At 35.9% G+C, this 27449-nt stretch overlaps 3 protein-coding genes and 2 long non-coding RNA genes across 13 annotated transcripts; 3 read left to right on the forward strand and 2 right to left on the reverse strand.

The window, feature by feature from the left end:
• Positions 1-22: 22 nt before the first annotated feature.
• LOC117210075 (H/ACA ribonucleoprotein complex subunit 2-like protein) lies at positions 23-1243 on the forward strand. Its single transcript, XM_033452700.1, has 3 exons — positions 23-288; positions 368-440; positions 539-1243. Exons 1-3 carry the CDS (start codon positions 120-122, stop codon positions 768-770), a joined length of 474 nt encoding a protein of 157 aa, XP_033308591.1. The 5' UTR covers positions 23-119; the 3' UTR covers positions 771-1243.
• Positions 1244-1894: 651 nt separating this feature from the next.
• Positions 1895-20776, reverse strand: LOC117210027 (rho-related BTB domain-containing protein 1). Of its 6 annotated transcripts, none has more exons than XR_004488034.1 (15): positions 11450-11629; positions 10804-10907; positions 10154-10351; positions 8604-8811; positions 8248-8490; positions 8076-8161; positions 7615-7741; positions 7364-7498; positions 6875-6898; positions 6256-6406; positions 6014-6144; positions 5697-5939; positions 5465-5613; positions 4765-5194; positions 1895-4564 (listed from the first exon to the last, which is right to left on the reverse strand). XR_004488034.1 is itself a non-coding variant. In XM_033452628.1 (15 exons), exons 2-15 carry the CDS (start codon positions 11627-11629, stop codon positions 4960-4962), a joined length of 2214 nt encoding a protein of 737 aa, XP_033308519.1. In that variant the 5' UTR covers positions 11630-11813; positions 20644-20776. The 6 variants fall into 6 exon arrangements, 5 of the variants coding, with proteins under 5 accessions (XP_033308501.1, XP_033308537.1, XP_033308519.1 ...); XM_033452628.1 differs by lacking the exon at positions 1895-4564 and adding an exon at positions 20644-20776 and having other exon boundaries at positions 4960-5194; positions 11450-11813; XM_033452637.1 differs by lacking the exon at positions 1895-4564 and adding an exon at positions 17418-17550 and having other exon boundaries at positions 4960-5194; positions 11450-11813.
• Positions 14587-15435, forward strand: LOC117210093. The gene is made up of 2 exons (XR_004488042.1): positions 14587-14767; positions 15306-15435. It is a non-coding gene; the product is annotated as an uncharacterized LOC117210093 (long non-coding RNA).
• Positions 17450-27362, forward strand: LOC117210086. Of its 2 annotated transcripts, XR_004488041.1 has the most exons (5): positions 17450-17591; positions 17710-20326; positions 20774-20981; positions 26846-27230; positions 27294-27362. It is a non-coding gene; the product is annotated as an uncharacterized LOC117210086 (long non-coding RNA). The 2 variants fall into 2 exon arrangements; XR_004488040.1 differs by lacking the exon at positions 26846-27230.
• On the reverse strand, positions 21941-26710 carry LOC117210059 (alpha-tocopherol transfer protein-like). 3 transcript variants are annotated; one of them, XM_033452678.1, is made up of 8 exons: positions 26304-26710; positions 26146-26209; positions 23547-23691; positions 23232-23391; positions 22965-23145; positions 22636-22821; positions 22444-22549; positions 22021-22181 (listed from the first exon to the last, which is right to left on the reverse strand). In XM_033452678.1, exons 3-8 carry the CDS (start codon positions 23683-23685, stop codon positions 22021-22023), a joined length of 933 nt encoding a protein of 310 aa, XP_033308569.1. In that variant the 5' UTR covers positions 23686-23691; positions 26146-26209; positions 26304-26710. The 3 variants fall into 3 exon arrangements, with proteins under 3 accessions (XP_033308578.1, XP_033308569.1, XP_033308561.1); XM_033452670.1 differs by lacking the exon at positions 26304-26710 and having other exon boundaries at positions 26146-26280; XM_033452687.1 differs by lacking the exons at positions 26146-26209; positions 26304-26710 and having other exon boundaries at positions 21941-22181; positions 23547-23685.
• Positions 27363-27449: the final 87 nt, after the last annotated feature.

Genomic DNA, 27449 nt, shown 5'->3' on the forward strand with positions numbered 1-27449 from the left:
TATCGAAGCTTAGTCTGTTAGTACCGAAGGTTAGTCTCTAACCTCTAAGTGAGTGTAAGGGCACGTGGGTAAGGTATAGTAAACTTTCGAACGGGAAATCGTTATTATTATTGCAAAATATGGAGCAAATAACAATAAAAGAGGAAATTGACGATAGTGTGAGAGAAACAGAGACTGGTGATAATACAGAACTTAAATACGAAGAAAAATTAAAATACACAAGCCTTATAGCTAAACCCATGGCCTCAAAAAAATTAACCAAAAAAATTTATAAGTGTATTAAAAAAGGTATTTTTATAAAACAGTTGAATAGTAAAACATTTTTGTGAAGCATGTATATTTATGATTTGTAATATAACAATTTCAGCTGCAAAGCATAAATCTTATCTTCGAAATGGTTTGAAGGATGTTCAGAAGCATCTTCGCAAAGGAGAACAAGGGTAAAAATAAATTTTTATTTATAACTGTAATTAGATTTTCTGATAATTTTAATGATCAAAAGACTTTTTATTTGAAAGTATTTGTGTATTTTTATTAGATTGGTAGTCTTTGCTGGAGACGTATTTCCAATAGAAATCATGTGTCACTTACCAATTGTATGCGAAGACAAAAATATCCCATACTGCTACACACCTTCGAGACAAGACATTGGTGCTGCTATGGGTGTGAAAAGAGGCAGTCTTATGGTACTTATTAAGGAACATGAAGAATATAAAGAACTTTATGATGAAATAAAAACTGCGATGGTAACATTATCAACGCCACTATAGATATATATTTAACCATTTGTATTTTTAATCACTTTGTAAATAGAAAAGATTCATATATCCTTAAGAGAGAGAAGAGTATTGTATCAGAGACTGTAATTTTTTATACAAATATCTTTCATTATTATGATGTAACCTATTTATTATATAGATGGCAAGTTTTTTAACACAAATCACTGTATGATAAAAGAATCAAAAAAGAGATAGAAATAAAACTTTTCTAATTTAACCCCTTCCCGCGCCAGTTAGTTCGACGAAACAGACCAGACTGATGCTCGTAAACAGGAACTAACATTCAGTCACGATCGCAACGGGCAAAGAAACAGTTCGCGAGCTCGTCTTGTTATGTTTACGTTTGGTCCAAGTATCTGGTCGCGAGTCAGGCTCGTGATATTCGTGTTTGGGCCAAAATCTTCATCGCGACTCCGAGTCGCTACAGTACGGGAAGGGGTTAATGTAACATTTTTTAATTTGGAGATTAAACATTACATTTTTATGCCTCAATGAAAAGGGTATATAATTGTTTGAAATACAGTTCTAAAAAATCCCAATTTTAGTTAAAAATTAAATTTATTTGTCGCCTGTGCATTTTTGAAAATAGAATATTAAAATTTAGCTTAAGATAAAAATCATATTTCTCGAAGCAGTATGGATATATATGTATATACAGCTATGCTTTTATCTTAGACGAGTAAAATGAAATCTGCCATAGATGTCATTATTTCGATTAACGCTCATCAAGATATCCGAAAATCAATATAGATTGTCAACTGAGACCTTCGAACAATCGCTTTACTTCTTTAGTTTCTCTGTGATCCTCAAAATATCATTTAACGTAATATTTAAAGGTAATTACAAAACTTTATGTTTGTCAAAGTTCGATAGCATTATCCACTTGCCGTCCATCATATATTTGTTAAATCCTGACATGTTCAAATATTGAAAGTGTTTAAATTTGAAAATATGTTTATGAATATGAAGATTGAAAATAACTCATTAATCGTAAGATATAATCAAAGCAATAGAAAAGTTAAATATGCGAAATAGTTACAAATGTGAAACGTAAATCGTGCTGGGGCGAATTAATTTTAATATAGAGATATTAATAATTAGTCATAAGATTTGACTTGTATGTTTTGAAAAAATTTATACGTTTGACGTTCATTAATACAGAACGTTATAATATGAAATGTTCAAAATTACTTTATGATTTCTTAATCGATATCTAGGCTTAAATTATTAATCCGACCAAATACTGACGATTCCGACGAATCGATTACAGTAATGCTTTGTTAATTGGCCTGATACATTTATTTTAACTATGTACTATATAGAGACACTCCACGGTGTCATTTCTAAGAATTGGTGGAGATATCTATAGCCAGTTAACCAGACACTACTGTAAGATTCAAAACAGAGGTCGCAATCACAATAATCTTCCTCGGCGTAGGATCGAAGGCTTTGCGAGCGTAGTAAGTTGAAAATTAAAAATAAGAAAAACGAAACGAATATGTAAATACTTTGAGAAATTGAGAAATTTTTACTTTGAAGGAAATGATAATAGAAAATAATCCTTGTTTATCAACGTAAATTAAGTTTACGTTAAACTGTACATTTACAATTGTCACATTTAGAGTTTTAAATGCCCGCAAATGCCTTGTACGCATGGAAAAACATTTAATAGAAATTTAAGGTGAATTCTAGCTAAAATGCATTTGAAAATTATAATTTCCTGATCCCCTATCGCTCTACATGTAACTGTATTCCTTATTCCTACGATTACTGATTTCAGTACAAAATATACACTTAGGAGCGACGAAGGATAACATTGACATTAAAATTGACATAGCGTACAAATGGGACGCTATTCTCACCCTCGCCTCGCCGGAACAGATATATTCTCTTTGCGTGTACATTGTTTCCGTTAATTTCTCTCAGATCAGGCAGTAATACATCTTGTGACTGTATATATGTTTAATTTTACTTCTTCCTCAACTTCTTTCAAATATCTAGATTGAAATTGTTTAATTCGAATAACCAGTCAAAGAACCCTCATTGTCACGCGTGGTTACATAAATGTTTATTTAGATACAGTACTGTCTTGTTAATTGGCTGGAATTCTACCTTATTAACTGATCATTGCTATCCCCACCATTCCTTGGAAGTTTCTTCTAGGAGCGAAATTCTAATTTTTTAATAAACAGTCAGTTAACAAGATAGTACCGTATATGATATACATACATAATGTAAAATTACAATTCTCCGTCTATATTTTGTTTCTCCCCTTTTGTTCCTTCCCATTCGCTCACTCATTCGAACATACTTTCATTGCACGATGATGTATGAAACAATCGATTGAACGATGATCACGGCAAAGGATGATCTAACAAGTATTAAATTATTTGTGATATCGATCGCTAATAATACAAGTTGCTTCATATCTAAACGAGGATTTATATACGTGATTGATGACCCACTTTGACGATACATAATTACGTTTCTTCGGCGTACGAGAATCAATTTGTGCCTTACAAAGTACAAGTCGCTAAGAAAATATATAATATACGCGAGGACTCACTCTTACACAGAGATACATTCGAACGGACCATCGCTCTATACCTTACGAATGTTACGATATACGTAATTATAATCGTTACGAATTAATTATCAATTCATCCCCATTTTCTCTCGTTATTTATCCTATTAAATTATTCTTACCAATGTGATCGTAATTTATAATTCTAGCAGTAACCCATTACCGTGATCGATATGTCGCAGTTTTTTTATTGGACGATCCAACTTTATGTCGATTGAACTGCATGCACCCCCCATTACTTAATAGTAATCGACGATTGACGAGAATAGCTATTTCATTTAGCCGTAAATCGTTACAAAATAGTACAAATACGAGAGGACTTCTCGCACTCGAAGAAACCGTAATCTCGTCGAACGGAAACTCAAGAGATGAAGCGTCGTCGGATGCTGTACAAACAATGTAAAAATCCGCATCGATTTATTATTAATAGTTACTTATTCCTTATAGAACTATGTATATCCCTTAGTATAGTCACGCTCTACTATGGACTAAAGCTATTGCTCGTTTTCTTCAGTCTAACACGCATCGATAAAATTACGACGAATCTTAATCGTCTCTTGAAAATTTCATTTTTTTTCCTTCAGTGGCTCGATTTAAAAAATTTTCCAGCCCTTTTCCTCTTGCCCTTCTTTTTTTGTAGAATTAAATTGTAATTTGAGGCGGAGGGAAGCTGGAAATTACAATAATTATCGAAGTAAATACTGTTCAAGATTTCCCAGTATTTAGACGCACAACGATTCGGTAGAAAATGCAATTCGGTTTTCTATGCGTCCTGAAATTTACCATGAAATTAATGTAGAAATTTTGGTTTAGGAATATACAGAAATCATGAACAATATTAACTAGAGAAATATGAAAAAATCTCAAGGGTGTTAAGAACCACCGAAGTAACTCTTGTATAAAAATCACTTGTTACGTGATTAAAGTAGATGAGCAATCTGAAACATTCACGTTCTCCATAGAAAAACGTGCCGTGCTCATTGACGGACAATTGGATGCAAGACATTCTTCAACTTATATCGTGATTTATCTTTTTCACTGTAATTCATATTTACGGATACGATCAAAAAGACGTTAAAACATGTCCCAGGTGATCGACATCACCCTATTTTAGGGTCGCTGTGGCAGCAACGACGAGTCGTCAACAAAAGGCACCATCTTGTTTTATTTGCTTATAAACGACGGACGCCCGTGTGAAATTCTAAAAGAATCGACAGCATAGAATTTGTTTTAAATACACTTCTTAAATGACAATACGAATGTTGGATTCATTTCCGTTGAAGTTGTACAAAAGATACGATCGCACCAATTCATATATCGTTTTTTTCTCAGACTGGACACTTTTTTCCAAGACAAAGAAAAACAGGAAGAAGAACCAAGAAATTCATTCTCATTACGTACGGCTGGTAAAGGACTGGATGACTTATATCCGGATTTTTTCATAGGCATCTTCGAGTGTGCATAAATCGTGTTTAACGTTCCTTAAGTATAAATCTGTAGCAGTATCAAAATAGTAAAAATGGTGCATATGAAGACCATGAGCACGGGTAGGACCAGAATGAATCGGACTGAGCGGCGTAAGCCGCTAGGCTCTTGTCATACAACCTGTTCACCTGACTCTATAGAGTCGAATAGGGGTCGTTCAGCTTGCGGATCGTTGTTCGCCGACGATGCTGTACCTCCACCACCGTTCGAACTTTCTCTCCTGGTTTTGCTCGTACCAGAGAAGCATAAGCAACCGGACTGATTGCGATTTCTCTTCAACGTCGGCTTATTTTCGCGGTCACGTTCCGCCAAACATTTTTGGTAGTAATCGTAGTCTTTTAAATACCTGTTGAGTAAATGATTAATTAATTTTTATTTTTATTAGATTAGCAATTTCGTTTTGTCACAGATACGACTATGTATGACTAAACTTTAATAGATGCACAGGAAAAGATATATATTAATTTGATCAATATGTGTTCATAACTCATCCAGAACGATTGTAATTGAAATAAAATTGCTGTGCAACTAAAGTTCTTTTTAGTCTTAAAATTCTGCGCTTCAAAGAGTTAAATAATTAAACGCTAATTTTAGATTCTATATGTAAAATACGGACCATACTGGAGGCCATCGATGCTCGTTCAAATATTCCTGGTTCTCCGGATGCAGAAGGCGTACGCTTCGCGGAGACATTTTGCACAACTTGTTGTAATTGACGCACAAGTGGTTCATACACCAGTCAGCTAGTTGATCGGCATTATGCAACTGCGACATGCAAGTTGACGAGTAAGCTATCAGAAGATGTTAGATTCATCGATCATGTACAGGTCATTGAAGAAACAGCTGACCTTGCACGGTTCCAGCAGTCTCAGACAGTTCTCCACGGCCTCGTTTCCCTCGTTCTGAGACAATCTCCCGAGATCTTCGATCACTCTGCTCTCGACCAAGTTCACCAGTCGTTGCAAACAAAGACGATTTGCCAATTCTAAGAGGTTCAAGCACCTGGCAGAGGAAATTGCTGGCACTTCATCCGTATAGAGATAGCAGAGTAGTTTGTGGAACGTGTACTCGCGTACACCGGGAAACACTATCTGTTCATCGAATGTTATTGTAATTTTATTGTGATAAAATATTTTTGAAAAAGCTTCAGGAGACTGATATGTACCACTTTTGCGCTACTTTCGCGGAAATCTCCGGAGAACATGGCCTTCATTACATCACATCGGGCAGTGAGTATCGCTTTGTGGGCTGGAACACTTCCATCGTCTAGTTCAAATATCACATCAGCGAAGAGTCCTAAAAGAAATCATATTTTGTCATCGAAAATGAGAAAAAATTATTTTAAATTAATTTTTAATATTATTAGACTGCAGATGTTTTGCTTATTATATTTCATTAATACAGTACCTTGTTCTAGACAAATGTCTTCCAAACGTTGCCTCACCACTTGCTTATACCTATTATTAAGATCATTATTAAACTGATCTCTTGTTTGTAAAGTCCCAAGCACCATCAATAATTGCGGAAGCTCCAAGAATTCCGCCGCTTGTCTAATCTCCTATATGTGAAACAAAGAGGAATGAATCGATATTCCTATGTAATAGAAAAATAAGCATGAAATGAGAGTTTTAGAATCCATTTTTACATTGTCAGCTGAAAAAAAGTTGATAATGTTTTTCATGCACCTGTGACCGATGAAACCTCAATTGTTTAATGATCCTCGTATTTAAAAATATGTATTTTCAAATCCTTTGCATAAATTATGCATAATACTTTATGAGTCATTGGATACTACTGTATAGAAATTATATTTTCCTTACTTAATGTCTTTATCAAGGCTTTTTTTTAGAAAAGAAACATGCTAAAATGATGATAAATGTGACAGTGACCTAACAAATTGACTTTAGGAATCGGTGAATCGATATTTTCCATTTAGCTAAATATCTCTACGTTGTGCGTGCGTGTAATATGTGTTCGTGTGGATATGTATGCTTGTGTCAGCAAACGTATTTCACATTGTACTAACCAGTAGAAGCCCGATAGGAGCTGTCTGAAAGAATAGAGCCGCGTTAGTTCCCGCATACCGAACTCGTGTTTAAACTTTAAACTTACTATTTGCATAAAGTATTCCTTCGACAAAAAAAATACATTTACTCTACGGTTTAACTCCGATCCAAAATAATATAACCTACTACTGGGTATACAAATATTACATAATTACTCTATTTACATAATTTTCTGGAATTCCTAGTATCGACCTAATTTCCTAAAAAATATTAACCAGTTGCTTCGAAAGCTGTTCAGATAGGTTTACCTTTAGTACATTTGTATCATAAGAAATACACGCATAAGATTTATTTATCAATTACTATATATATTAAGTTATTTTTTTAATGCAATAATGGCATCGAAAGGAAAATGGATGTATAAAAGCTATTATATCAACTAAAAAAAGAATGTTAGATGGCCCACGGGTGTACCTGCCCGCACAGGTAATTGTACCGACGCAACGTACTTGTAGATCGTGATACCGTTTATCCAAGCTGCCCATGTAAATGAATTGCAAGCACTGCTGCATCGCCTGGGGTGTAATTAGTTTAGACAGCGTCACCACGGTCGTTGGTTGCTGCATTCCATTTGTATTTTCAGTCTATAATTTAATTGAACAAAAAAAGGAAACTAATTAGGATCTTATTATTATGTAACTCGAATAAACAAATTCTTATTAATTTATTTACTTTGGTTTTCATATTTATAGAGACTTACCAAGCATACACGGATGTTCTGGAAGGCAGGATGATTAAGTTCTCTAGTAGCTCCAGGTGGTTTCTTTTGGTTGTCCACCGTGGGCAGTACTTGGAAGCTTGAACGTCGCTTCAGTTGTTCCCAAACTCTACAATATGATTTTCGCAATTTGGTTAATTGTGTATAACGTCATTGCAATACCATATAAGAGGCTTGGAAATTTATAAAATTTAGGAAATTATTCAAGATAAGTTATCAACTATCGAGTATCACTATGCGATATTATATGATAGGTATTAATAATCCTTTTTTGAGTGAATAATATATGGAATAATACTTGCTATGCTTTTAAAAGTTATTATTAAAATACAAATATAAAGCTAACAATCTGTTTTTAAATATTAGAATGAATAATAGACAATTAAAAATTTCCAGACAATAATGTATATTATAATTTGAACAGATTTGTTCAATGAACTCACTTTGCAGGTTTTGATTGATCGATACGAATGAGGCATTCGGTGTCATCGTTGAAGTCACCGACCGTTGCTTCGCCGAATGTACTCACCTTAATACAATTTTTTTAGAAATGTTTGCAAGTAAAATATAAACAATAATTTAAAAAATAAGAGAATAATAAGAAACAGAGAATACCATGCTAGATTCGCTAGAGCTTCGAGGTGTTTGTTCCTGAACGAGTTCCATAGAGAAAAGTCGATGGAACGCGGGCGATGCTGCGGCTAAAAGACACCTGTGAGCGGAAAACGTGCAGTTTCCGGCTATCAAAGTCACGTCAGTGTGAACTGGTTTTGTCCACAACGTTTTCATGTTTTCTTCGTAAGTGCTTGTCGCCAGACACACTTCCGGTGGTACAGGTTTTGGTGGACAAAACGGTGCCTGAAATATAATATGCTCTATTAATTTAAATAAATTACATTATCCTCTGTTAAATTAATCTTTTTCCAAACTGGTTTTTTAAATAAACATGTAAATTTTCTAGGAAAGCTTACCTGAAGAAGAGGCCTTTGCACCCTCTTCAAGTTCGTCATCCAAAATCGTTGTTGGCGACGCGCGATTAAGGCAGCGCGTATCGAATTCTCGAAGACTTCGTTAACACCGTAATATGTAAAGACGCTAGTCTCATAATAGCAAACACCAAGCTCACGTGCAACAGCTCGAGCTTGATCAGGCATTACCAGATCGCTCTTCCTCGTGGCTCTGAAAATCAATTTATCAAAATATTAAATTAATACATTGTAAATTTATAATAGATTTATAAATTTATAATGATATACAAGTACTAATAATAATATTCAAATAGCTTAATTTTTATACAATATTATACAAATTAATACAATCTGAAGCTAAAAGGATGTTACTCGTAAAGTTATCTTTATATAATAGGATTCTGCAAAACGATCGTAAAAAAGATACTGAAAGTCACGATGAACTTTGAAAATCCCTTGGGAGTCTCCAATATGTCAAGGCTCGGAATTCTGTTCTATATCGCGTGGCACATCGAAATAAAATATTCTCCGCTATACCGTCAAGCAATATAGGTGCAAAAATTCAGTATAAATGCGGTATTTCATCGATTAAATATCCTAACGTGAGTAACTTCTCCACCTGCGAATTTACAATTCTGTTAAAACTGGTATACATATTCATATATAGCTACTACTCTACTTAGGTCACAGAAAGATGTCAATCCTATATTAGCTTAACCATATAAACCAGTGTTTCCCAACTTACAGTTTTCCTTCGTGTTTACGTATAAAAAGGCATTTTTAATAAAATAAAAAATACACTGAAAGCATATTTCCCAGAATATTGTTCCAAAGTGACTGGAGCCTCTCAGAAGCCTTCTATCAGGAATCTATTGACTCTACGATCCGTCACGCTTAAAATTTTTTAGTGGCTAAAATTTTTTAGTCATTTTCTCAAGCTTTTAATAATGTGATTAATTTAAAATTAATACTATAGATATCAATAGTAATTTTTTTCAATTACTTTTGACAAGAACATCGTAGAAATTTCCTACAATAAGATATTACAAGTTTTCTTTTAAATTTCTCAACTTTATGGAAGCTATAGTGATCCTAAACTTTTGGTCAGTAGTATAATATTAGCATACCAAAAGATGGTTACTCAAAATCTCAAAATGTGCCTTTTCGTACCCGTCGGTAATCTGGCTATCGATAAACCATGCAGGATCCCTTAAGGACCCCTCTTACTCAAGAACGTCGATCGTTGCATTTTACTATGCTAAGAATTGAACAGAACTCGTTGGCTGCGGTGGTCTGCGTTGATAATATCCTCGAGATGGCGGAGAAAGGATAGTTTCTATTTGATAAGAGGCGCAAAGGAGTCGACCGATCGGTAAAGAGTCTACGAGGCATTCGCGGAATCAATACTTTGACATACTTCGTCGAAGAGGCTGTCGTTGCATTTAAACGAGCTCCAATATAGGGTGAAGAAGTCGATTCAGGAAAGGGTGTGTTGCTTCTAAATGTGGAAAAGAGGAGACTGACTATATGTAGTTGAAGGAACAATATCGTACCTCACGAACGGACTGCGGTCGCGGAAATAGCTCAGATACGTCTCATCTCGGTACATGTAACGTAGATCGTTCTTGCAGCCCACTAACAGTACCGGAGTCTGTGGGCAGAATCGTCGTATTTCCGGATACCACATCGCCTTGCAGTTCCGTAGAGATACGGGATTTGTTATAGAGAAACATAGTAGCACAACGTCCGATCTAATTTTAAACATACGTAGAGATTAATTGTTTGATCTTTGAAAAGTTAAATATACTAATCGTGTATTCTTGTATTAAAATTATGAAGTTTCAGGAGATTTATGGTTGATCAGTACTGGCTTCTAAGTGGTTCGCGTAGAAATAATAAAAAGGAGAGAAGAATAATTACAGCGTGTAAATGATAGACCACGTATAAAAAATTGATATCAAAATATATGAAATTATTTTCTTAGAGGATTAAGAGGTAAATTCTATACTAAATATGACGGCAAACGGGATAAGTGTTAAAATAATTTATATTAGTTTTTAGAGCTATCGTAAGATAAAGCTAAAATTGTAAGTGGCAACTTTACTACGATCGAAGAAGATACAAGAATATTCTGTTTGTGCGTTAAATGGTACGCTAAACACAGTGGAAATTTATGAGAAGATTTATTTGACGATTATCTTACCTGCCGTACGCGAAACGTCGATCCTTCTCGTGGTCGCCAAACGTGTCCCAAAGTCGCAGGGAAACATTCACGTTATCGACTACTTCCCAGGAACGTTCTAGGACCTAGAAAATGGACGCAAGTTGAAGTCTTTTATCTTAGTTACATTTTTACATTTAACGACTGATCTACAGTGTGCGGGAAACAAAATATGAGACTTTGAGATAAATTCGTCAAACAGTCCATTGAGCAAAGACCAAAGACGCAATAACGTTCCTCAAAAGCGATCAGACGAAACTGGCCAAACCAGAAATCTACGCAGAGATCACGATGAAAGTGAAAATACAGTACAGGTATTTGAACGCCTCTTGAGTGACCTGAGGGTAAGCACCGATGTAAACATTTCCTCCCAACTTAAGAATTTTCAACTTCGACATTTACTGCTCGTTAAACGCTACATCGCGTGCGAAGCGTTTTGCGTTGTCTTTTCAAAATTAAAACAATGATTACTACTAACAAATTGGAGGCCACGATTCACAAATTCTACCAAACCCAATCTACATGGAAGATAAAAATTACAACCAACGAACGATATCGCATCTAATCTCTACTAAAGTTAGACACTACGACTCAGCGAAGAACATCGAACGCTACTCCATGAACTCACGTCCTTGTAGATTCTATACTGGTCGATGGCCCAGACGGTGGGCACGTGAGTCGTCAAGAGTTGCGACAGCGACACGTGTTTGTTGCAGGCTCTCGCACAGATCAGCCTGGTCTTTCCAACTGCCGTATCGCCGACGACCACGCACTTGACCAGTTCCTGATGCGGCTGCTCATTGTCCATCACCGACAATCTCCCCTGTTCATCCAATATGCCCTCCTCTCACGTGCCAGGTCGTCCGAAATCGCGATTTCCTCCGTTGCTACCGTTTCGTCAGTCGAATGGCACAATGTCCACATTCGATCTTCACCGTGAAAGATGACGCCGCGTTGATCCTGGCGGTCTGTTCCCCTTAACGATGCTGAAACTGAAATCGTAAAGGAAAATCGTAACCATACGACTGGTCAATGGATCCACGCACGCGATGTCCTTGGAAGAATTCTAGAAATGATCTAATCGTTGCTTGGAAATTGCAAGGAAAAGAATAGTGCAGGCATGAGGGGAAAGGTGCGAGGTTTCACGTGAGAATAAACTTGGTACCGGTTACGTCGCGTGTCAGACTGAATTCTACTTGTAATGCACCGCGCGCTTTCAGTGCGTTTGATCTTTCATTCGACGCGGGTTCTCTGTGATCAGATTCTTCTTTTAGTCAGTTAAAAATTGTACCATAGCTTCTAAGAAAAAGATGTTCCTTCGACAAAACACAAGCTAAGGATCTGTAATACTCGAACGACGAAGCTCAACATTTTGAACAGTTCGATACACGATATGTTTCTTGATCGAAAGTTAAAAAGACGCTGATAACGATGCAGACAACGGCGCAGACACGATGTCGATCGGTCACGTAGGCGTAGGTATTTTAAGCTTACGTGCAACGTTCAGACGTCCAGGCACCGTAAATATACATGTATACGCAGAATGCCTATTGATTTGACCCCGTAAGCGGCTTCTCTATATTTAGTATCGAACGTTCGTAACTTCAACCTCAACCCCGCCTATCACCTTAACCCTGAACCAAGCCATGGACACTAACTAGGAATTCTCACGTTCATACGAGCTTCAACAACAGGATGACACCGTCGTTGATCGTGTCAGCTTCGAAGTTTCGTTTTATCTGGTTTGCACCGATTTTCACCAAAACTTACCAGAGTATGTATTTATATCGGAGCACCAAAGTCAGATATTTTCTAAGCAATGCGTGACGTTTATTTCGGGTATGTGGATATCAATTTGAACGTCGAAATCGTTAGATTTGTTAATTCACGAGATCGTTGAGTCAATCGAGTGTTGGTTTCCTTCGTTACGTTTGAGAAGGTGTTCTTTCTGATATCAATGTTGAATCAAGGATTTTCTTCTTTCGTGCTATCAATCATTCTTTCGAAATAAACGCTTTTTATACATATATCCGATCGAATAGAAAATTAGATTGAAATCAGACATAAAAAGTGCATCAAAAAAGTAGAGAAACTGCGTTTACCAGTGAAACAATTACTATCGCATGACAGGTGAGACAATCGCATGACGCGAGAAACAACTTTATCCCATCCCTGACTAGACTATAAAATCGTATTTCAAGCGGACACGTCGATAATCGGTGCTAGGTGACAGCGTCTATACGTGTATGCAGAACAATCAGAATGAGTCACAACGTGAAAGTCGAAACTGTGGCCCGCTCGATACATTGGCCCGTGCCGAGCGCCTCTTCCTTTCGTGATCCGACTCTGTGAATGAATTTACTCCGACAATAAGAATCTCATTTTACCCATCAAACGTCGCCGAGGAATCGATTGCTGAGAAGACAAAATATCTCTCACGTTCACACAGACGTAGGAAAATTCGCTACTTAATTTGCAAATTCATTTAAAATCTATTTTTAAGCTTTAATTAGGATATTAATATCGGTATGATCTCGTTTCGATACAGAGCTAAAACGATTTTTTTTAGACAAATGCTGAACCTTTAAATTAATTTTCTTTTGCTCGTATCTCTACCTATTCTAATCGTTGAAGTGAACAACGTACATACGACGAGATTCTCAGAAACCAAATCAATCAACTCTACTTCTTCTAAGTTTCTAATTTCTTAATTATTTCTCGAAAAACTCAATCTTGTCCTATTAATTAAGTTAAGATAATGAAATACAAATCATATTGTGTAAAGGATTAAATGTGAATACCGAGGGGTTTGAACGTTTCGAGAGAGCAGTTTGGCGGACTATTTCTCCAACAAGAAGCAATTTTGCTCGGCCATCGCACGCTAGCCAAGCCTTTGCAGTCAAGGAACTTCCCAAGAAATTTCTTTCACCGCGGGAGAGGAAAGAAGAAAAAAGAAAAGGAGATGAAGTTTGGAAGGGTCGGACGATCGATAATCGCGGAACGTTCGCGAATCGCATGATTGCTTATACATCGACAATTAAACGTCGTTTCCTCTGTTGCAGCTCGTGAATTGTCGTCGACTTTTTACAAGGTCTTATCGATTTGCGATGCTTGACGTGGCACACGAAGATTTCCACTGTTTGCGGTGAATTACCGAGCGACCGGAAACGATCAACGATTCGTAGGGCGAAGAGGATACTCGATGCCGCTGCACTTGAACTTATCGCGCGATCGTTAACGCGACCTAGAAATAGGTGCATTGATTTTCACGTCGACTTATCCAGACATTCTAATTATTAATAGACTGCAAATATCCACGCATCTACGCGAAATATGAACGTGCAAGGATATACAAAATATGCAAATATTGATCGGATCGTTATAGCATTTCTGACATCAGTGAAATCTGTCGTCTCGTAAGATCACCATTGTAAATGAAAGTACATAGCATATTTAAAAAATCATCGTTTTTAACGTATATTTGTTGAACTTTTCAAAGGAAATAATATGAATTTTGTCAAGCTTCCAATTGATCGAACGTAGATTTCCTCATAATAAATTACACGATAATATTCTCGTCGAGAATTACTTGAATTTTTGTGTAACTTAGTTTTGCATCGAGACGTGCGTTTTACGATTCCCCGAAGTACTAACTTCCTATTACTTTCAGTCTTCTATATTACTGATTAAAATTTGTTTACGAGTGTCATTAGTTCGCGAACGGTACTATTCTACTCGTTCTCGTTTCATCTCAGCAGGGTGAACGTTAATTTCGACTGTTCATTCACGACGAAGAGCACTTCGGGTATTACGCGACGGCTTTGAATGAAACTTTGCAACTAGGTCGAGGCTCGGAAGGTATCAGAAAATGATTTCGTCCGAAAAGCATTTAAACTCTCGAATACCTTCGATACTTAGAGAAACTGACAATTCCCTTTCTAGACAGGTAGAGTAAATTCGAGTAAATTGAAGATAGGGTTATGTAGCCGTCATTGTCTCATAAAACGAAAGAAAAATTCGTGACAAATCTTTCAGCACGTCTTTCATTCTTCCTCGATAAAAAACGAACCTAAAACTTGATTTATTATGAATTACAATTCTAGGGAATTGATATCTCTTTGTCTTCTTTACTCTCATTTTTCTTTTAAAAATATAAATTTTATTTGATTAATTAAACTTAAGTAAATCTATTAATTCGTTTAAGTAATGAAAGCTTAGCATATTTAGATCTATCTAATTGGTATTTAAATAAGTTCGTTAAAAAATTGATGTATATCTTTATATCCGTCTGAATGATTTGTAGCCTACAAATTTATTTATAGTCTATCTTCAACTTCCTCTTAAGAAGTTCAATTTCCATTCAGTATTCATCTACAGAAACGTCTATTTCTTCAAACTAGACTCTACAAATTTTTCTTTCGTGAGTATCGTATTGACTTTAACCCACGATTACAATAACTATGCTAATTTTCGTCTTATTCGAGCGATTTTATCGAGACCCGGTCGATGAAATGCCTAAACGTAAACGCCAAGGTGACATGGACACGTATTGCGTGTGGAAGATCCGTTGACGCATTGCAGAAGAACAAAATTATCGGGAGAGGTCAGCAAAACGACCGAGAAAAAGGTAGAACAGTGCATAAAAAAGGAATGTTAAAAAAATAAAAAAGAAAGACAAAAATGGTGGCGCATTTGAACCGACGGAGAACAGCATTCGTCCCTGCTCGGCCGGTAAATCAATTTCGTCGAAGGACGATCTAAGAGTGCGAGAATTGCGGCGGGGTCAACGAGCCACGCAACGGCCACATTAATTAAGTAAACGCTGCTCCTATTGCCGACCTCTTTCAGCGGCTAATCGCTTTCGACGCTCGTGCGATTATGTTCACTACGAATATCCAGAAATTCATTTCTGACGCCGTTTGTTTTTTATATTTCATAAATTGGATGATAGTTGGTTGATAATTCAGAGCTTTTGTGTCATCGGTTTTCCAGGGTAACGAAAGTAAACCTTCCTAAAAACGTAAAAACGTGAATTTGCATAAGTATCTGTAGTCTAGTAGTATTGAATGTCTATATTAAATACTATTTAGAAAATACGATTGTTCTAATTTTTTGCTAAACATTCTTAATGTTTCAAAGATATACAACGTAATAGATATTATTTAATTCTTATTTGTTGGTTTTATACCAACAGGAAATTGAATTGTATGCATACATTCATGCGTGCATAGTATACGTATCAAATGTAAACTGAAATAAGTATATGTAAATAAATCTTACATCCAAACATATTTATTTGCCTATTAATAGAATATAATCAATCACGAAATGTCAAGGAATAATAGAAATCTTATGCTCACATAAGATTAAAAAAAAAGAATCATGGAAGAAAATTAATTGTTGAATTTAAAAACAATTAATCAAAAGAGATTAAAGTGGTAATAGTAACACAGATACTATTTTTCTACATCAATCATTTTATTCTAATTGAAAGTATTGTTAAAAATTCACATTTCTTTCGGCATGGAACGTGTTAACCGGAAGTCACTAACTATAAGTATTCCCATCAGCTGTTGACGAACAGTGTGGGGCCTGTGTTACAATTTACTTTCAGAGTATCGTCATTCTTGCAATTTTTATATATTAAAAGATGAAATTAGATAATCATATAGAGAGCATATAATATAACGAGGAAAAATTCATATGTGATCACTTGGAGCAGTATTACGCCAGGGACACGGGCTGCACGGCTGCACGGCTGCACGCAGTGTGGTCTCTTACATAAGTTAGAACAGAGGTTAGAAAGAGAAGCATAGAGAATACGTTCGACCGATATGAATAGTTGACACGATGTTTTCACTTGACACCGGTTTTCGTTAGAAAACGAAGCTCTGTCTGCGTAAGTAATCCTTTCAAAATTTTCATAAACGATCAAATAGATAGTTAACTATTAACGATCAATGGTGCGTTCATTAAACCAACGAAGATTGAACAATTAAACGTCATCGCGATATACAAATTTAAAATTGTATCACTTACCAAGTTAGAAGATGGTTGATTTATTTGACAAACGATTCTCAAATCTGGCAGTGTTCTTTTTTATCTTTAGGTCTTCGGAAGTACACTCACTACCAATTCAACATGAAGAAATCGAGAACGATGTTTTGTCAACGATCACCAATTCAATTAATACGAAGATTAACGCTGGTTCCCTTAAACACGTTGAAACGCGAAAACACGCGAAAATATTGAAACGCGAGGAAAGTTAACAGGCTGAACCATCTACGTCCGCAACGTATACGTATATTGACAGCTACGTAGACGAAACGAGTCTCATAAATGCACGAAATCACGTCTACTCGCACGCACTGTGATACTCAGATCGGATAGTGTCTTCGTTGATAGAAGACGAATCCATAAACTCGCGTTTCACAAACGTACAGCGAGATTCTGCGAGACGAAATGAAACAACTAGCTGAACGAAATGACAAAAGTGAGGTTACGTAGGTCCAGACTCGATGACACGAGTTATCGAGACGCAGTCTGATAGTCGATGACTTTTACAACAGATTTCTCTCTTTTCTTCTTGTTCCTACCGTCTCTCGGATCGTGACAATGGACTAGAAGCTGCAGCGGCACGCTGCACACCCAGGACGCACCACGCAAGTTCCAGCTGACGTCCTGGCGAATCGAAGAAGTGGGGAGGGAACGGAGCAGTCAAGTGTGGTGGACAGCCCTCATGGACTTAGATTGGCCCTCGCGGCTCAAAGGTTCGTTACGCTTCTCTCGATATTGCCAATTCATCCGATAGTAACAGTTTGTGACAACAACGATTCTTTTTTATATTTGATATCTTGGAACTTTGTCGGACATCTTTCAATTTTTTAGGAGAAGCATAAGTGGAAAAGCAGGATTAGGGATTATTTGGTTATGTTTCGCAACCCTTTGACTATCATTGGTACCTGTACGTGATAGAAGTCAATGCTTATAGAAGGTTAAAGATAATCACTCGCTAGATGTTAATAATACACCTATGAATGCCTGTAGGTACTCCAACTGTTCTTTTTTTCCTAACAAACGAATATATTCCTATATTACTGATTTTATTTTTGGTATATGCAGAATGTAAAATGTGAAATATTAAAACAAAAGATATTGTGAATTCGTACACAGTGATTACTACCGCATTGAGCACCTCTCGTCTTCAAACACGTCGGATCAAAAGGTTACTTGAAAAATCAAGAAAATGAATGAACTTAAATTACTCAAAATAAATGAAACCAAATGGAAAAACTATACACAGCTGTTCAATGACAGTTTCTTCTATGGGTCGAAAGCGCGGTCGCGAAACTAGACCATGTTAAACCGCCTAGATATGCGTCCCGTCGTCCCGACAATGCACGTGTACTCGTTCAGAGGTACACAAGCAGCTCGATTGTCGACAGCGAACTCGTTGTGCCTCCAAGCTTCGAACGCCGCGAATCAGCAAGAGGAAGAGGGAATCACCAACGCCGCAGGAAGGGAGAATCACCGAGACAGGAAAGGAGGAGAATGTAAGCTTCGGCAAGAGTTGGAACAAGAGAAAACGATCAGCAGTCAGCCAACCGCGTGAGACTGAATGAACTCGTCTCTGACCCCGACATGCCCTGCCTCGTTCCCGAGCGACGACAACCCCAGTCTACCACTTCTTCGCCTCTTCCTCCATTTCGCAATGCCTGTTTTATCGCGAGAGATTTTTCATGTTTACCGTTGATTATGGTCAGAGCTTAATTATTCTAGCTATTAAGAAAGTTTGAATTTGATGGTGATTTAGAATTTAATATTTGGAATTTGCTTTGATCCATTTTATCCAATTTGAAATCCAACATTGCTTTTAGAATACTTAGAATACTCAAAATTTTCTGATCATTTTATTCCTCTTTTTAAATTGCAAGTATTCTTGCCTTCTAAGTGATCCAGCCTTTCTTCAAAGAAATTATTCTCAAATAATTTAGTTTCACAACATGACGTTCTGCACGATTATTTTTCTGTTACAAATTAACCGCATCGCCCAATATTTCTTTCATCTTTCTTTTTACCAGCCTAATTGTACCAAGTACAAAGAACAGCCAGAATTATTTTTCCCATTTCTTAGGAAAATCATATCATAGAATCTAGAGCTTTTATATCGACGAGTCAGTAGTTTTTATGCGGATTAGAGAGATGGAGGAGCGTTTGTCTTTGATCATCGAAATCGCAGGACTTCGATAAAGGGATATCGCAAAAGGGATATAGTCGGTGGATTACGCAAAACAGAAGTCGAGACGGGGAAATAAAGCGCGTCGAGACGGCGACACCTCGTCCACGCGCATGCCAGCCTCGCTCGTGACGTCAGAGAGCGAAAAATCAATCCACCCTGTACGGTGCGGCAGGACAGGGACGTTGTATATCTGGCCGCCATGGTCACCGTCATTGAATTAGCCGAATTAATTATAGTTCGCCTAATCGATCGCCCTTGGGCTAATTTGCAATTTTAGAATTCTGTCGATCGTTGATATCTTGGAATGTGACGAATGTTTTGCTTTCTTGAAATGAGTTTTCAGGGAGAAAGAAGTAGAGGTGTAGATAGCTATAGATTGAAATTTTTTAGAGCCTCAGAGATGGAGGTAGAGGATATTAATATACGGAATGTGGCTGGGATTGCTTGAACTGAAAAATGGAAAGAAAGGAGCGGGAGACCTAGTTGTTACGCGGCTCGACTTGGCAAGAAGTCCCACAAGGAAGTTGTATAAAAGATTGGAGTAGTATTCTAGTTTGAGTTTGTAAACTCATTTATGGAAGTACTGAGATGAAATTGGAATCTAAGAAGAGTTTAGGAGAAGTATGAATACATAATATACTCAATAATGAATGAAGATGACTATGATTGAATGTACATAAATGTAGAATATTGTAATATCAAAGTTACTATAGATATTTAAAATTTCAATATAAGAATTGAACATGCTACATTTTAATGATTACGATGTTCCAACTACTTTGAAATACTTGAACATTTTTCTACTATACTATGAAATTGAAATTAATCAATAATTTCGTCTTGTTCAAATAATTTCTTTTAATTTTAAGAATAAACAGATCCAGATTAAAAAGATAATAAGATGCTATAGGTAGAGCTTGCACGTCGTGAAACATTTCGTTACGCAATCCATTCAAACAGCACCATTTAATCGATTAATTAATTGTCCGTTCCACCTCGTTAAGATCACATATGCTGGTGTAATTGAAATAATGCTTATGCAATGCAAGACGTTACTTCGGAAGATAGGGACGCCGATCGTTTTCCCATAATGCACAAATGAATCCCAGGTTGCGCGATATACAAGTTAACAAACGCTGGAAAACGTATTTCAACGAGTTTTATTAATTGCAGAATACTTTATTCTGATCCAATCGCGATGCACCTTCCCACAGTAATCGAATCGACATACTGACGTCGGATATCTCAACGACCAATGACTCAGAGGTAACGCGTTTTATATCTTTTTGTTCTATTCTAGGATATTTAAAGAAATATAAATCAGCAATTCTATGGTTAAGCAAATATATAAATTCACAAATGTGACGACTGTCTAGTTGGATCTAAAAAAAATCAAAGGTAGATTTTCAGCGTAAAGTTCTTTGAAAATTTTCAATAATAGTTCTTAGAGAGTTTTGAAAGCTAAAATATATACATATATATTATATGATATCTTTTTGTATTTTTCAAAAAGACATTTTTTTGTTTTTAATTTCTCTGCGCCTTATAGATTTCCTATCCTATCTATATTCTAAATTACTCACCTGTTATCCGCGTTTCCGACTATTTCCTACTGTCGATCTCGGGAAAGCAAACTGTTTTATGCGTTCCTGGCAAACGAAGCTGCACCTTCACATGATAATTAATAAAGACTGTTTTTCTTTCGCGCCGTAGATGGTGTGTTCGCGAGACCTGACGCGATCGTGTCTCAGCTACGAGCAAACAATCCGTAAGATTGCAACCGAAAGGGATTTCTGCATTGATGTTGTCCCGTGCCTCGGCTTGGACCACCATTAGCTCATCAAGTCCGTTAAACGGACACGAAAGAAGGCAGAGACGCCGAACGAGGCGGACTTAAGTGTCTGGAGCTGTTCGTGCAATTGTTAAGTAACAATTTAAACCGTGTATAGACTGATGAGCACAACGACTTGGTGCACGCTGCAACGCATTAATATCTGACTGCCGTCGTGTCAGATCACTGGAGCATTCATCTTGCAATTTAATTTAGAATTTGTTAAGATAATTGGAGTTATTGGTATATTAATTGATCATTTGTCCCTATAATTAAATTATTAGATGCCATTGTTAGATAATAGGTATTGGAATATTAATTAATTATTTACTGACAATCGATTGTGTAGAATAATTTTTGGCATATATGGAAACAGAAAATTTGAAACTTGTGTCAGTAGTACCTTAGCTTTTCTACAATTTTATTGCAAACGATATTGAGTAGCCTGATGTGCATCAAACAGTTGCGTTTCACTTAGCAATCTGTGTTCTGCATTGGGCTATCATCCAATATCTTTGCAACAATGTTATTGCTATTCATAATAATACGTGCTACGGCAGTAATTGGCAATTCCAAAAAGAATTCCACATAATTTGATTTCTACTATAGAATTTTTATCTTTTTTGTAATTCTGTTTAAATATATTTGTTGAATTCCAAAGTTCAGTGCATTTTTTAGATAGTACAATATACCTCTGAAAGAAATTCCATATAAAATATTTATGTAAAAAAATAGTTTATTGTTAATATTGAGTAAACGTTACAAAATAGCAGAACAGTATATTTTTGATGCATTAATGATAAAATTATTCGATTAATCATCTCAAACATTATTTCAAACGTTATTTCTATAAGATAAGCAATATCAATTTCTACTGAAACAAACATATACCAACTGGAACATGTTCCAAAGTTTGGAAGGGTCCTGTGGCGCTATCTGAGTTAGAACTTTCGAAGCGTTCTCACCAAGTCTAGTTTAAAAATCGAACAAGTTCCAAACTGTTCGTTTAGACGTAAAACATAGTCTTTGTTATAAAAAACAACCTTAAATACAATACAATATTAGATTGAAAATAAGGTACAAACGAGAAAATAATCATAGAGAAAGTTAATTTTTGATTCGAGAGATCTTAATCAATATTTAATTGTCTGAAAGAACCCTGTAATCCATCCAGTTCTGCCAGAAGTCTTGATTTAGATTCTGGAACTCTGGCTTTTTCGTTTGTTCGGCTAAGCTTTTCTTCTCGCAAAAACCAATCTCTGTTTTTCTCAATTTTCTTTTTCCACGCGTCTGAAAAAAGAGAGAAGGAACCACTTTTAGAAAAATTACTAAATTATAAAATTGAGATTACTAAAAATTTAAAATTTGTATAGAGATTTGTTTATTCTATAAATATCCCAACGAATATTTTATTTCAAATACCTACTTTAAATACCTCTACGTATTGTCTGCATTTTGTACATTTTTACTTGTCTAAATTTCCGTGAACACCTGCGATCTAATCATAACAAATTTCCAAGAAATTTGTAAAAAGTGAAGATCTTTCACGAACCATTTAATTCATCCAGAGTGCCTGCTTTCCCACCCCACTCGTTTGGAAGTATATCCTTGTCCATGTAAGGGTACAATTCCTCACCACCACCGGTATGAATGCAAAACTTAAAAACGAAGAATGCATTCGTATTATAATATAAAATAATATCGTGATCTATGAAAATCAAAGCAATTTTTAGCGATCATTTACTTTCTGTACAAGTCGATCCTTTAATAGAGGGTAAAATATATTTAGAATACTTTCAATGAAAGCAGGCGCGTGAAGGAAGTGGACTCTATGCAGTCTTAATGGCATGCTATCTTGCACTGCCAACATCGACTTCCGGACGATGCTCTGCGTTGGACTGCACTTCGTAAAATGAATCATGCTGAATCCCTAATCGAAAATTTAAAGACTTAAATAAATCAAAAGATAAAAAGAAAACTAAACAATGAAATATCGTATAATACAATTTTCATGAAATGATTTTTTATTTATAAAATAGAATACTGTATAATGTTAATTTGATGAGATAATACCTCGAGATCGATAACCATAATGTTTGATAGACAACGTTCTTCCATTAAACGAGTATCCAGAACCATAAGAATCCTCCTGGAGATAGCTTGGATAGAAAACCTCTCTGTACTAGTGTCTTTTAATCGCAAGATAGTTACGCGGTGTCCTTCGTCGGTTAATGATGGTAAGACGAAATAATTGCTAATGGTAAATTGGTAAAATATTGAGTTAATCTTGGGGGAAGTTAGAAAAAATTAAATTCCAAATCAAATAATTGAATTAGTTACATTGCTTCGCAGCATTCTTGAATTTCTCGCGCAAACGGATCTCGAACCGCGAAAAATTCTGGAATCGCCGTACGCACGCTGAAATATCTCTCCAAAATCATCTTGCATCGCTCTATGCTATTTTTGCAACCAAATAGGAATCTTTCAAGCCTCGCATCGTCTGTGATCAAGCAATTTTCAAATTAAAATTTAGATCTTTAAATCTTCAGTCTTTAAATCTAAATAATTTGTGATCTTTAGAGAGATTTATAATCACGGACGAAGGAAAATGACATCTTTCCTTGCTTCATTTAAAGTATACAAATAAAATCAGACCCATATGATTAGGTAGATGAGGTTGTTTCGACAGCCACTCGCGTATGGCAGCCACATCGCGTTTCTTCACTTCCGGATCCGTTGGAACCGCCTCGTTTATTCGTTTCTGTTGTTCTACAGTCGGTGGTAGTAACGTCATCGCGTGCTACAATACAACAAATTCATTTTCATTCGCCTCAAACAGAAATCTCGAACCTTGACTATGTTATCGTAAATCGCGTTAAAACTTGACTAAGTCCGAATTCCATGGAACGTTATCTGTTTTCACTTGTGCACGCAATTTTCACGCGGAGGAAACGGTTTATCTCGGGAACAACACATTAACAATCGATATTGACATTCATCACGCTCTTTCGACAAGTATATTTGCGCATAAAGTGCAGAACTCATTGTGGCCCCTTCGATCCTACACGAAATTTAAGCTCTGTTTCTGTCCTCGAAACATTAAATCTCGTTAGATTATGTAAAATTATTATATTCGACAGAGTCCTTGACTAACTAATACGGCGTTTAACAAGCTTTCAATTATAAAGACTTGCTAAATTATAGTGGGACTGAGAATCCTTGATTTCACTCAAGACCTGGGCCCGGACTTGGACTTTCAATTAGCATGATTATGTCGTAAACATCAGAAATGAATATCCATGACTGTTTTTGCCAGTTTAAAAGCATGTCGTTCTTAACTGCACAGCATAGTTCCAAGAATATTTTCAAGTACTTTATTTTTGTTCTTACTTTGCCTCTAGTGATTCTAACGTTTTCTAATATTTCCAATGTACCGAACACTTAAATATAATAGCAAATACTTAACACTTTGAATATACTCGATATCTTGAACGAAGTATCGTTGAATCGAGAAATAATAATCACAAATAACGCGAAATGCATGTTCATAAATTTTCTAAACTTTCTAGAATTCTAGCAAAAAGGGAGAGTGAGAATATTTGTTTTATGTAATGTCAGTGTCTTCTCATATTTTGGACACCGAAACTTCTAATGCATGGTCAAATTAAGAAACGTGAACCTTGAAAAAAAGGAAACGAAACACATTTCAGAAGAATTTCCTTAACTTTCCATTTTTATCTTGATCTCTATCCAATCGTTTTTTCTAAATCATTCAAATCAAAGAAGCATTTACAAGACTTTTGAAATTTTAATTACCTTTATCTTCAGCTGAATATTTTTATCAATTAATTTTAATGTTTCCTAGTGTCGCGAACATGACGAAGAAGGAGGAAATTGCACGCGATTTCTGATCTTGTCGATTAAAGAAACCATCGAATCGCGAAGGTGAAACGATCGTCCGGAGGAACACCTGACAACGCGAGAAAAAGAAAAAAGAAATTCGACGTGATCGGAATTAGACATTGCCGGTGAATTGCATCATTATCGAATCTTGGGTGTAGCCAATTTTTTCTTTTCGTAACTCGATCGGAGAAAGCTGCCACGAAATCGAGTGCCATGTCGTCGAAGATCGCTCGAACGTGAGCAAAATTAGTTAGATCGGCGTAAAAATTGGAAAAGTCGTAAATCAGTGGAAGAGAAAGCGTGATCGATGTAAACAACGAAAAGAAGACAATTGTAGGTGCATTCTCGATCGACGAATTCGATTCTTCCACATCATCTTATTCGTTCCTTCTTCCATTTGGTTACAATTCGACAGCGAATGTTTACTTTTTAAAAAAATCTCATGTTCACCCATATTTCATATTTTTCACATCTTTATCTCGTAGGAAACTTTTTATTCGTTCGTATTTCAGCTTTTTCATATTTTTATCTTTATCTGTATTTTTAGGAGAACGAAAATAACGAGATATCCGTGAGCAATGCTTCGGATATTTTACTTATTTTTGCATACCTTCCATATTATCGCATCTTTGACTTTTCTTCCATAAATTGATAAACATACATGGATAATTACGATTATTGAAAAAAATTGCTGTTCTTCTCGGCTAAAATTTTATTTATGTTTATTCATCTTTGTTTTTCTTCTCCTATCCTCGCTCATACTCGCTTCTTTCGTTATTGGTATTTTAAAGAAGACTTCAATAGAATATGTTTCTTAGCTCTTTGAATTCATTTCACACAAAAATCTCTAATTCTGTTACTTTCAACCGATAATTCCATTTTAAATACTAGAGGAGGTAACAGAGGATTCAAAAGAATAGTTTTACATTCGTGATCACGGATCCTTCGGAACCAATCGACTTTAACCAAATCAGTAAAAATGTATCGAGTAAGACGAATCGATATTTCTTTGCAAAAGGATATTTCTGGTTAAACTCCCATTAGCTCGATTGGATAAGAGAACATTCGACCACGTATTTATGTGGTCGAGCGTTGGAAGCTGGTATGCATGGGAAGCGTACGAGTTTGCAGTTGAAAAGTGATTAAGTCAAAGTTCTATTGATTCGATATTTCTTTTCTCGTGGTTCCTTGAACCTGGTCGCTTATACTCGATAATTTAATGAGATAATAGATATTGTTCCCCATTAGACAAAGATAAAATTATATATCCCTTTCAGAATTAGTACCACACGTTCATCGATTCTAATTTTACTTCAAATTTAAATTGCACATAGCTAAAATTTATTTTTACCTTTTTGTATTCTCCTAACGCGGAAAATAATTTCTTTTCGTAATTCACTCGCTTGTAATAGAAACTGTAATAGAAATCAAACCAATTTTTTCGGTGATAATAAAAGTACAAAGTTTAAAAACAAATTGGAAGTATTTTGACCTTGTAGTTTTACTTACCAAACTACTCTCCAAATGGAATAAATCGTTCCACAAATTATCACACCGAATTTTAGATAGCAAATGTCATAAGTGTTGTTTCAATACGAGATCCAAAATTTCCACTAAGCTGTGTTCAACCTGTGGAAGTCGACAAGATACTGCGATATCTGTGTAGAGAAGAGCAATTTCTTTAGTCTGGCCCACGTGTTCCCCACCTTCGTAAAATACAGGAAGCGCAATCGGGCAACGTGGTTCACATGGAAAAGAAATTAGACGCTGAATTTTCTCTTTTTTCTTATCGTCTCGAGATTCTCTGTGTATGCGAAACATTTGAAACGGAAACTATATAAACTAACCATTACGCGATCGGTTTTCGCGTCGTGAGTAACGAAAAAGAAAATTGTCTCACGGAGAGAAATTTTGAATTCTTTAAAGCTCTGTTAGCTTGAAGCTCCTCCCACATTTTTCTTTTTATCTTTGTTAACGTTACAATTTCTAAAAATTTATTCGCGAAATCTTGCTATAGTTAAGGAAATAATTATTTCCTATTTTCATTTAAGACTTCCTAAGTATTAGAAATAGTCTTCCAATCTTTTCCTGAAAGTTTCTTGAAATTCATAAAAATTTGTTATATCGCACGATGACGAAATGATCGTTTATTCTCGACGTTTGTGTACAAATTTCTTGAGAATATCGTAAAAATACACAATCGTAAAAATACAAACCACGATCGTTCGAACCATCGAGAGACAACATGTCAGTCGCCGGAAGTTTGCAGTGTTCGACGGCCCAAAAAATTGGAAATCTTACTAGCCTTTAAATGTCAACGAAAATGTAAAATCGTCGAAGTGAAAATATTGAGACATCTGGCGAAATGTTTGATGGTCTTTCTGTATGCGATACCATTTGTATGGCTTGCATCTGGTGCTGTCTATTCTCAAAGTGGTAAAAGTATCGCATTCTTACATTGATTTAACCTCGAATAAACATCGATTAATCGTATTACAGCTTCCCAAATTCTATCAGCCTCAAGGAAGTCGATTCTAGTGAACGCTGCAGTTGGAAAAATCCCAGTAAGACAGGAAAGATGTCACGACTTGTTCACTGCTGTTTGAGCTTTACGGAAACTCTAATACGCTATAAATCTTGCAGAGGAAACAACTG

Source organism: Bombus bifarius, unplaced genomic scaffold, assembly GCF_011952205.1.
Source record: "Bombus bifarius isolate JDL3187 unplaced genomic scaffold, Bbif_JDL3187 scf7180000007968, whole genome shotgun sequence".
Lineage (NCBI taxonomy): Eukaryota > Metazoa > Arthropoda > Insecta > Hymenoptera > Apidae > Bombus > Bombus bifarius.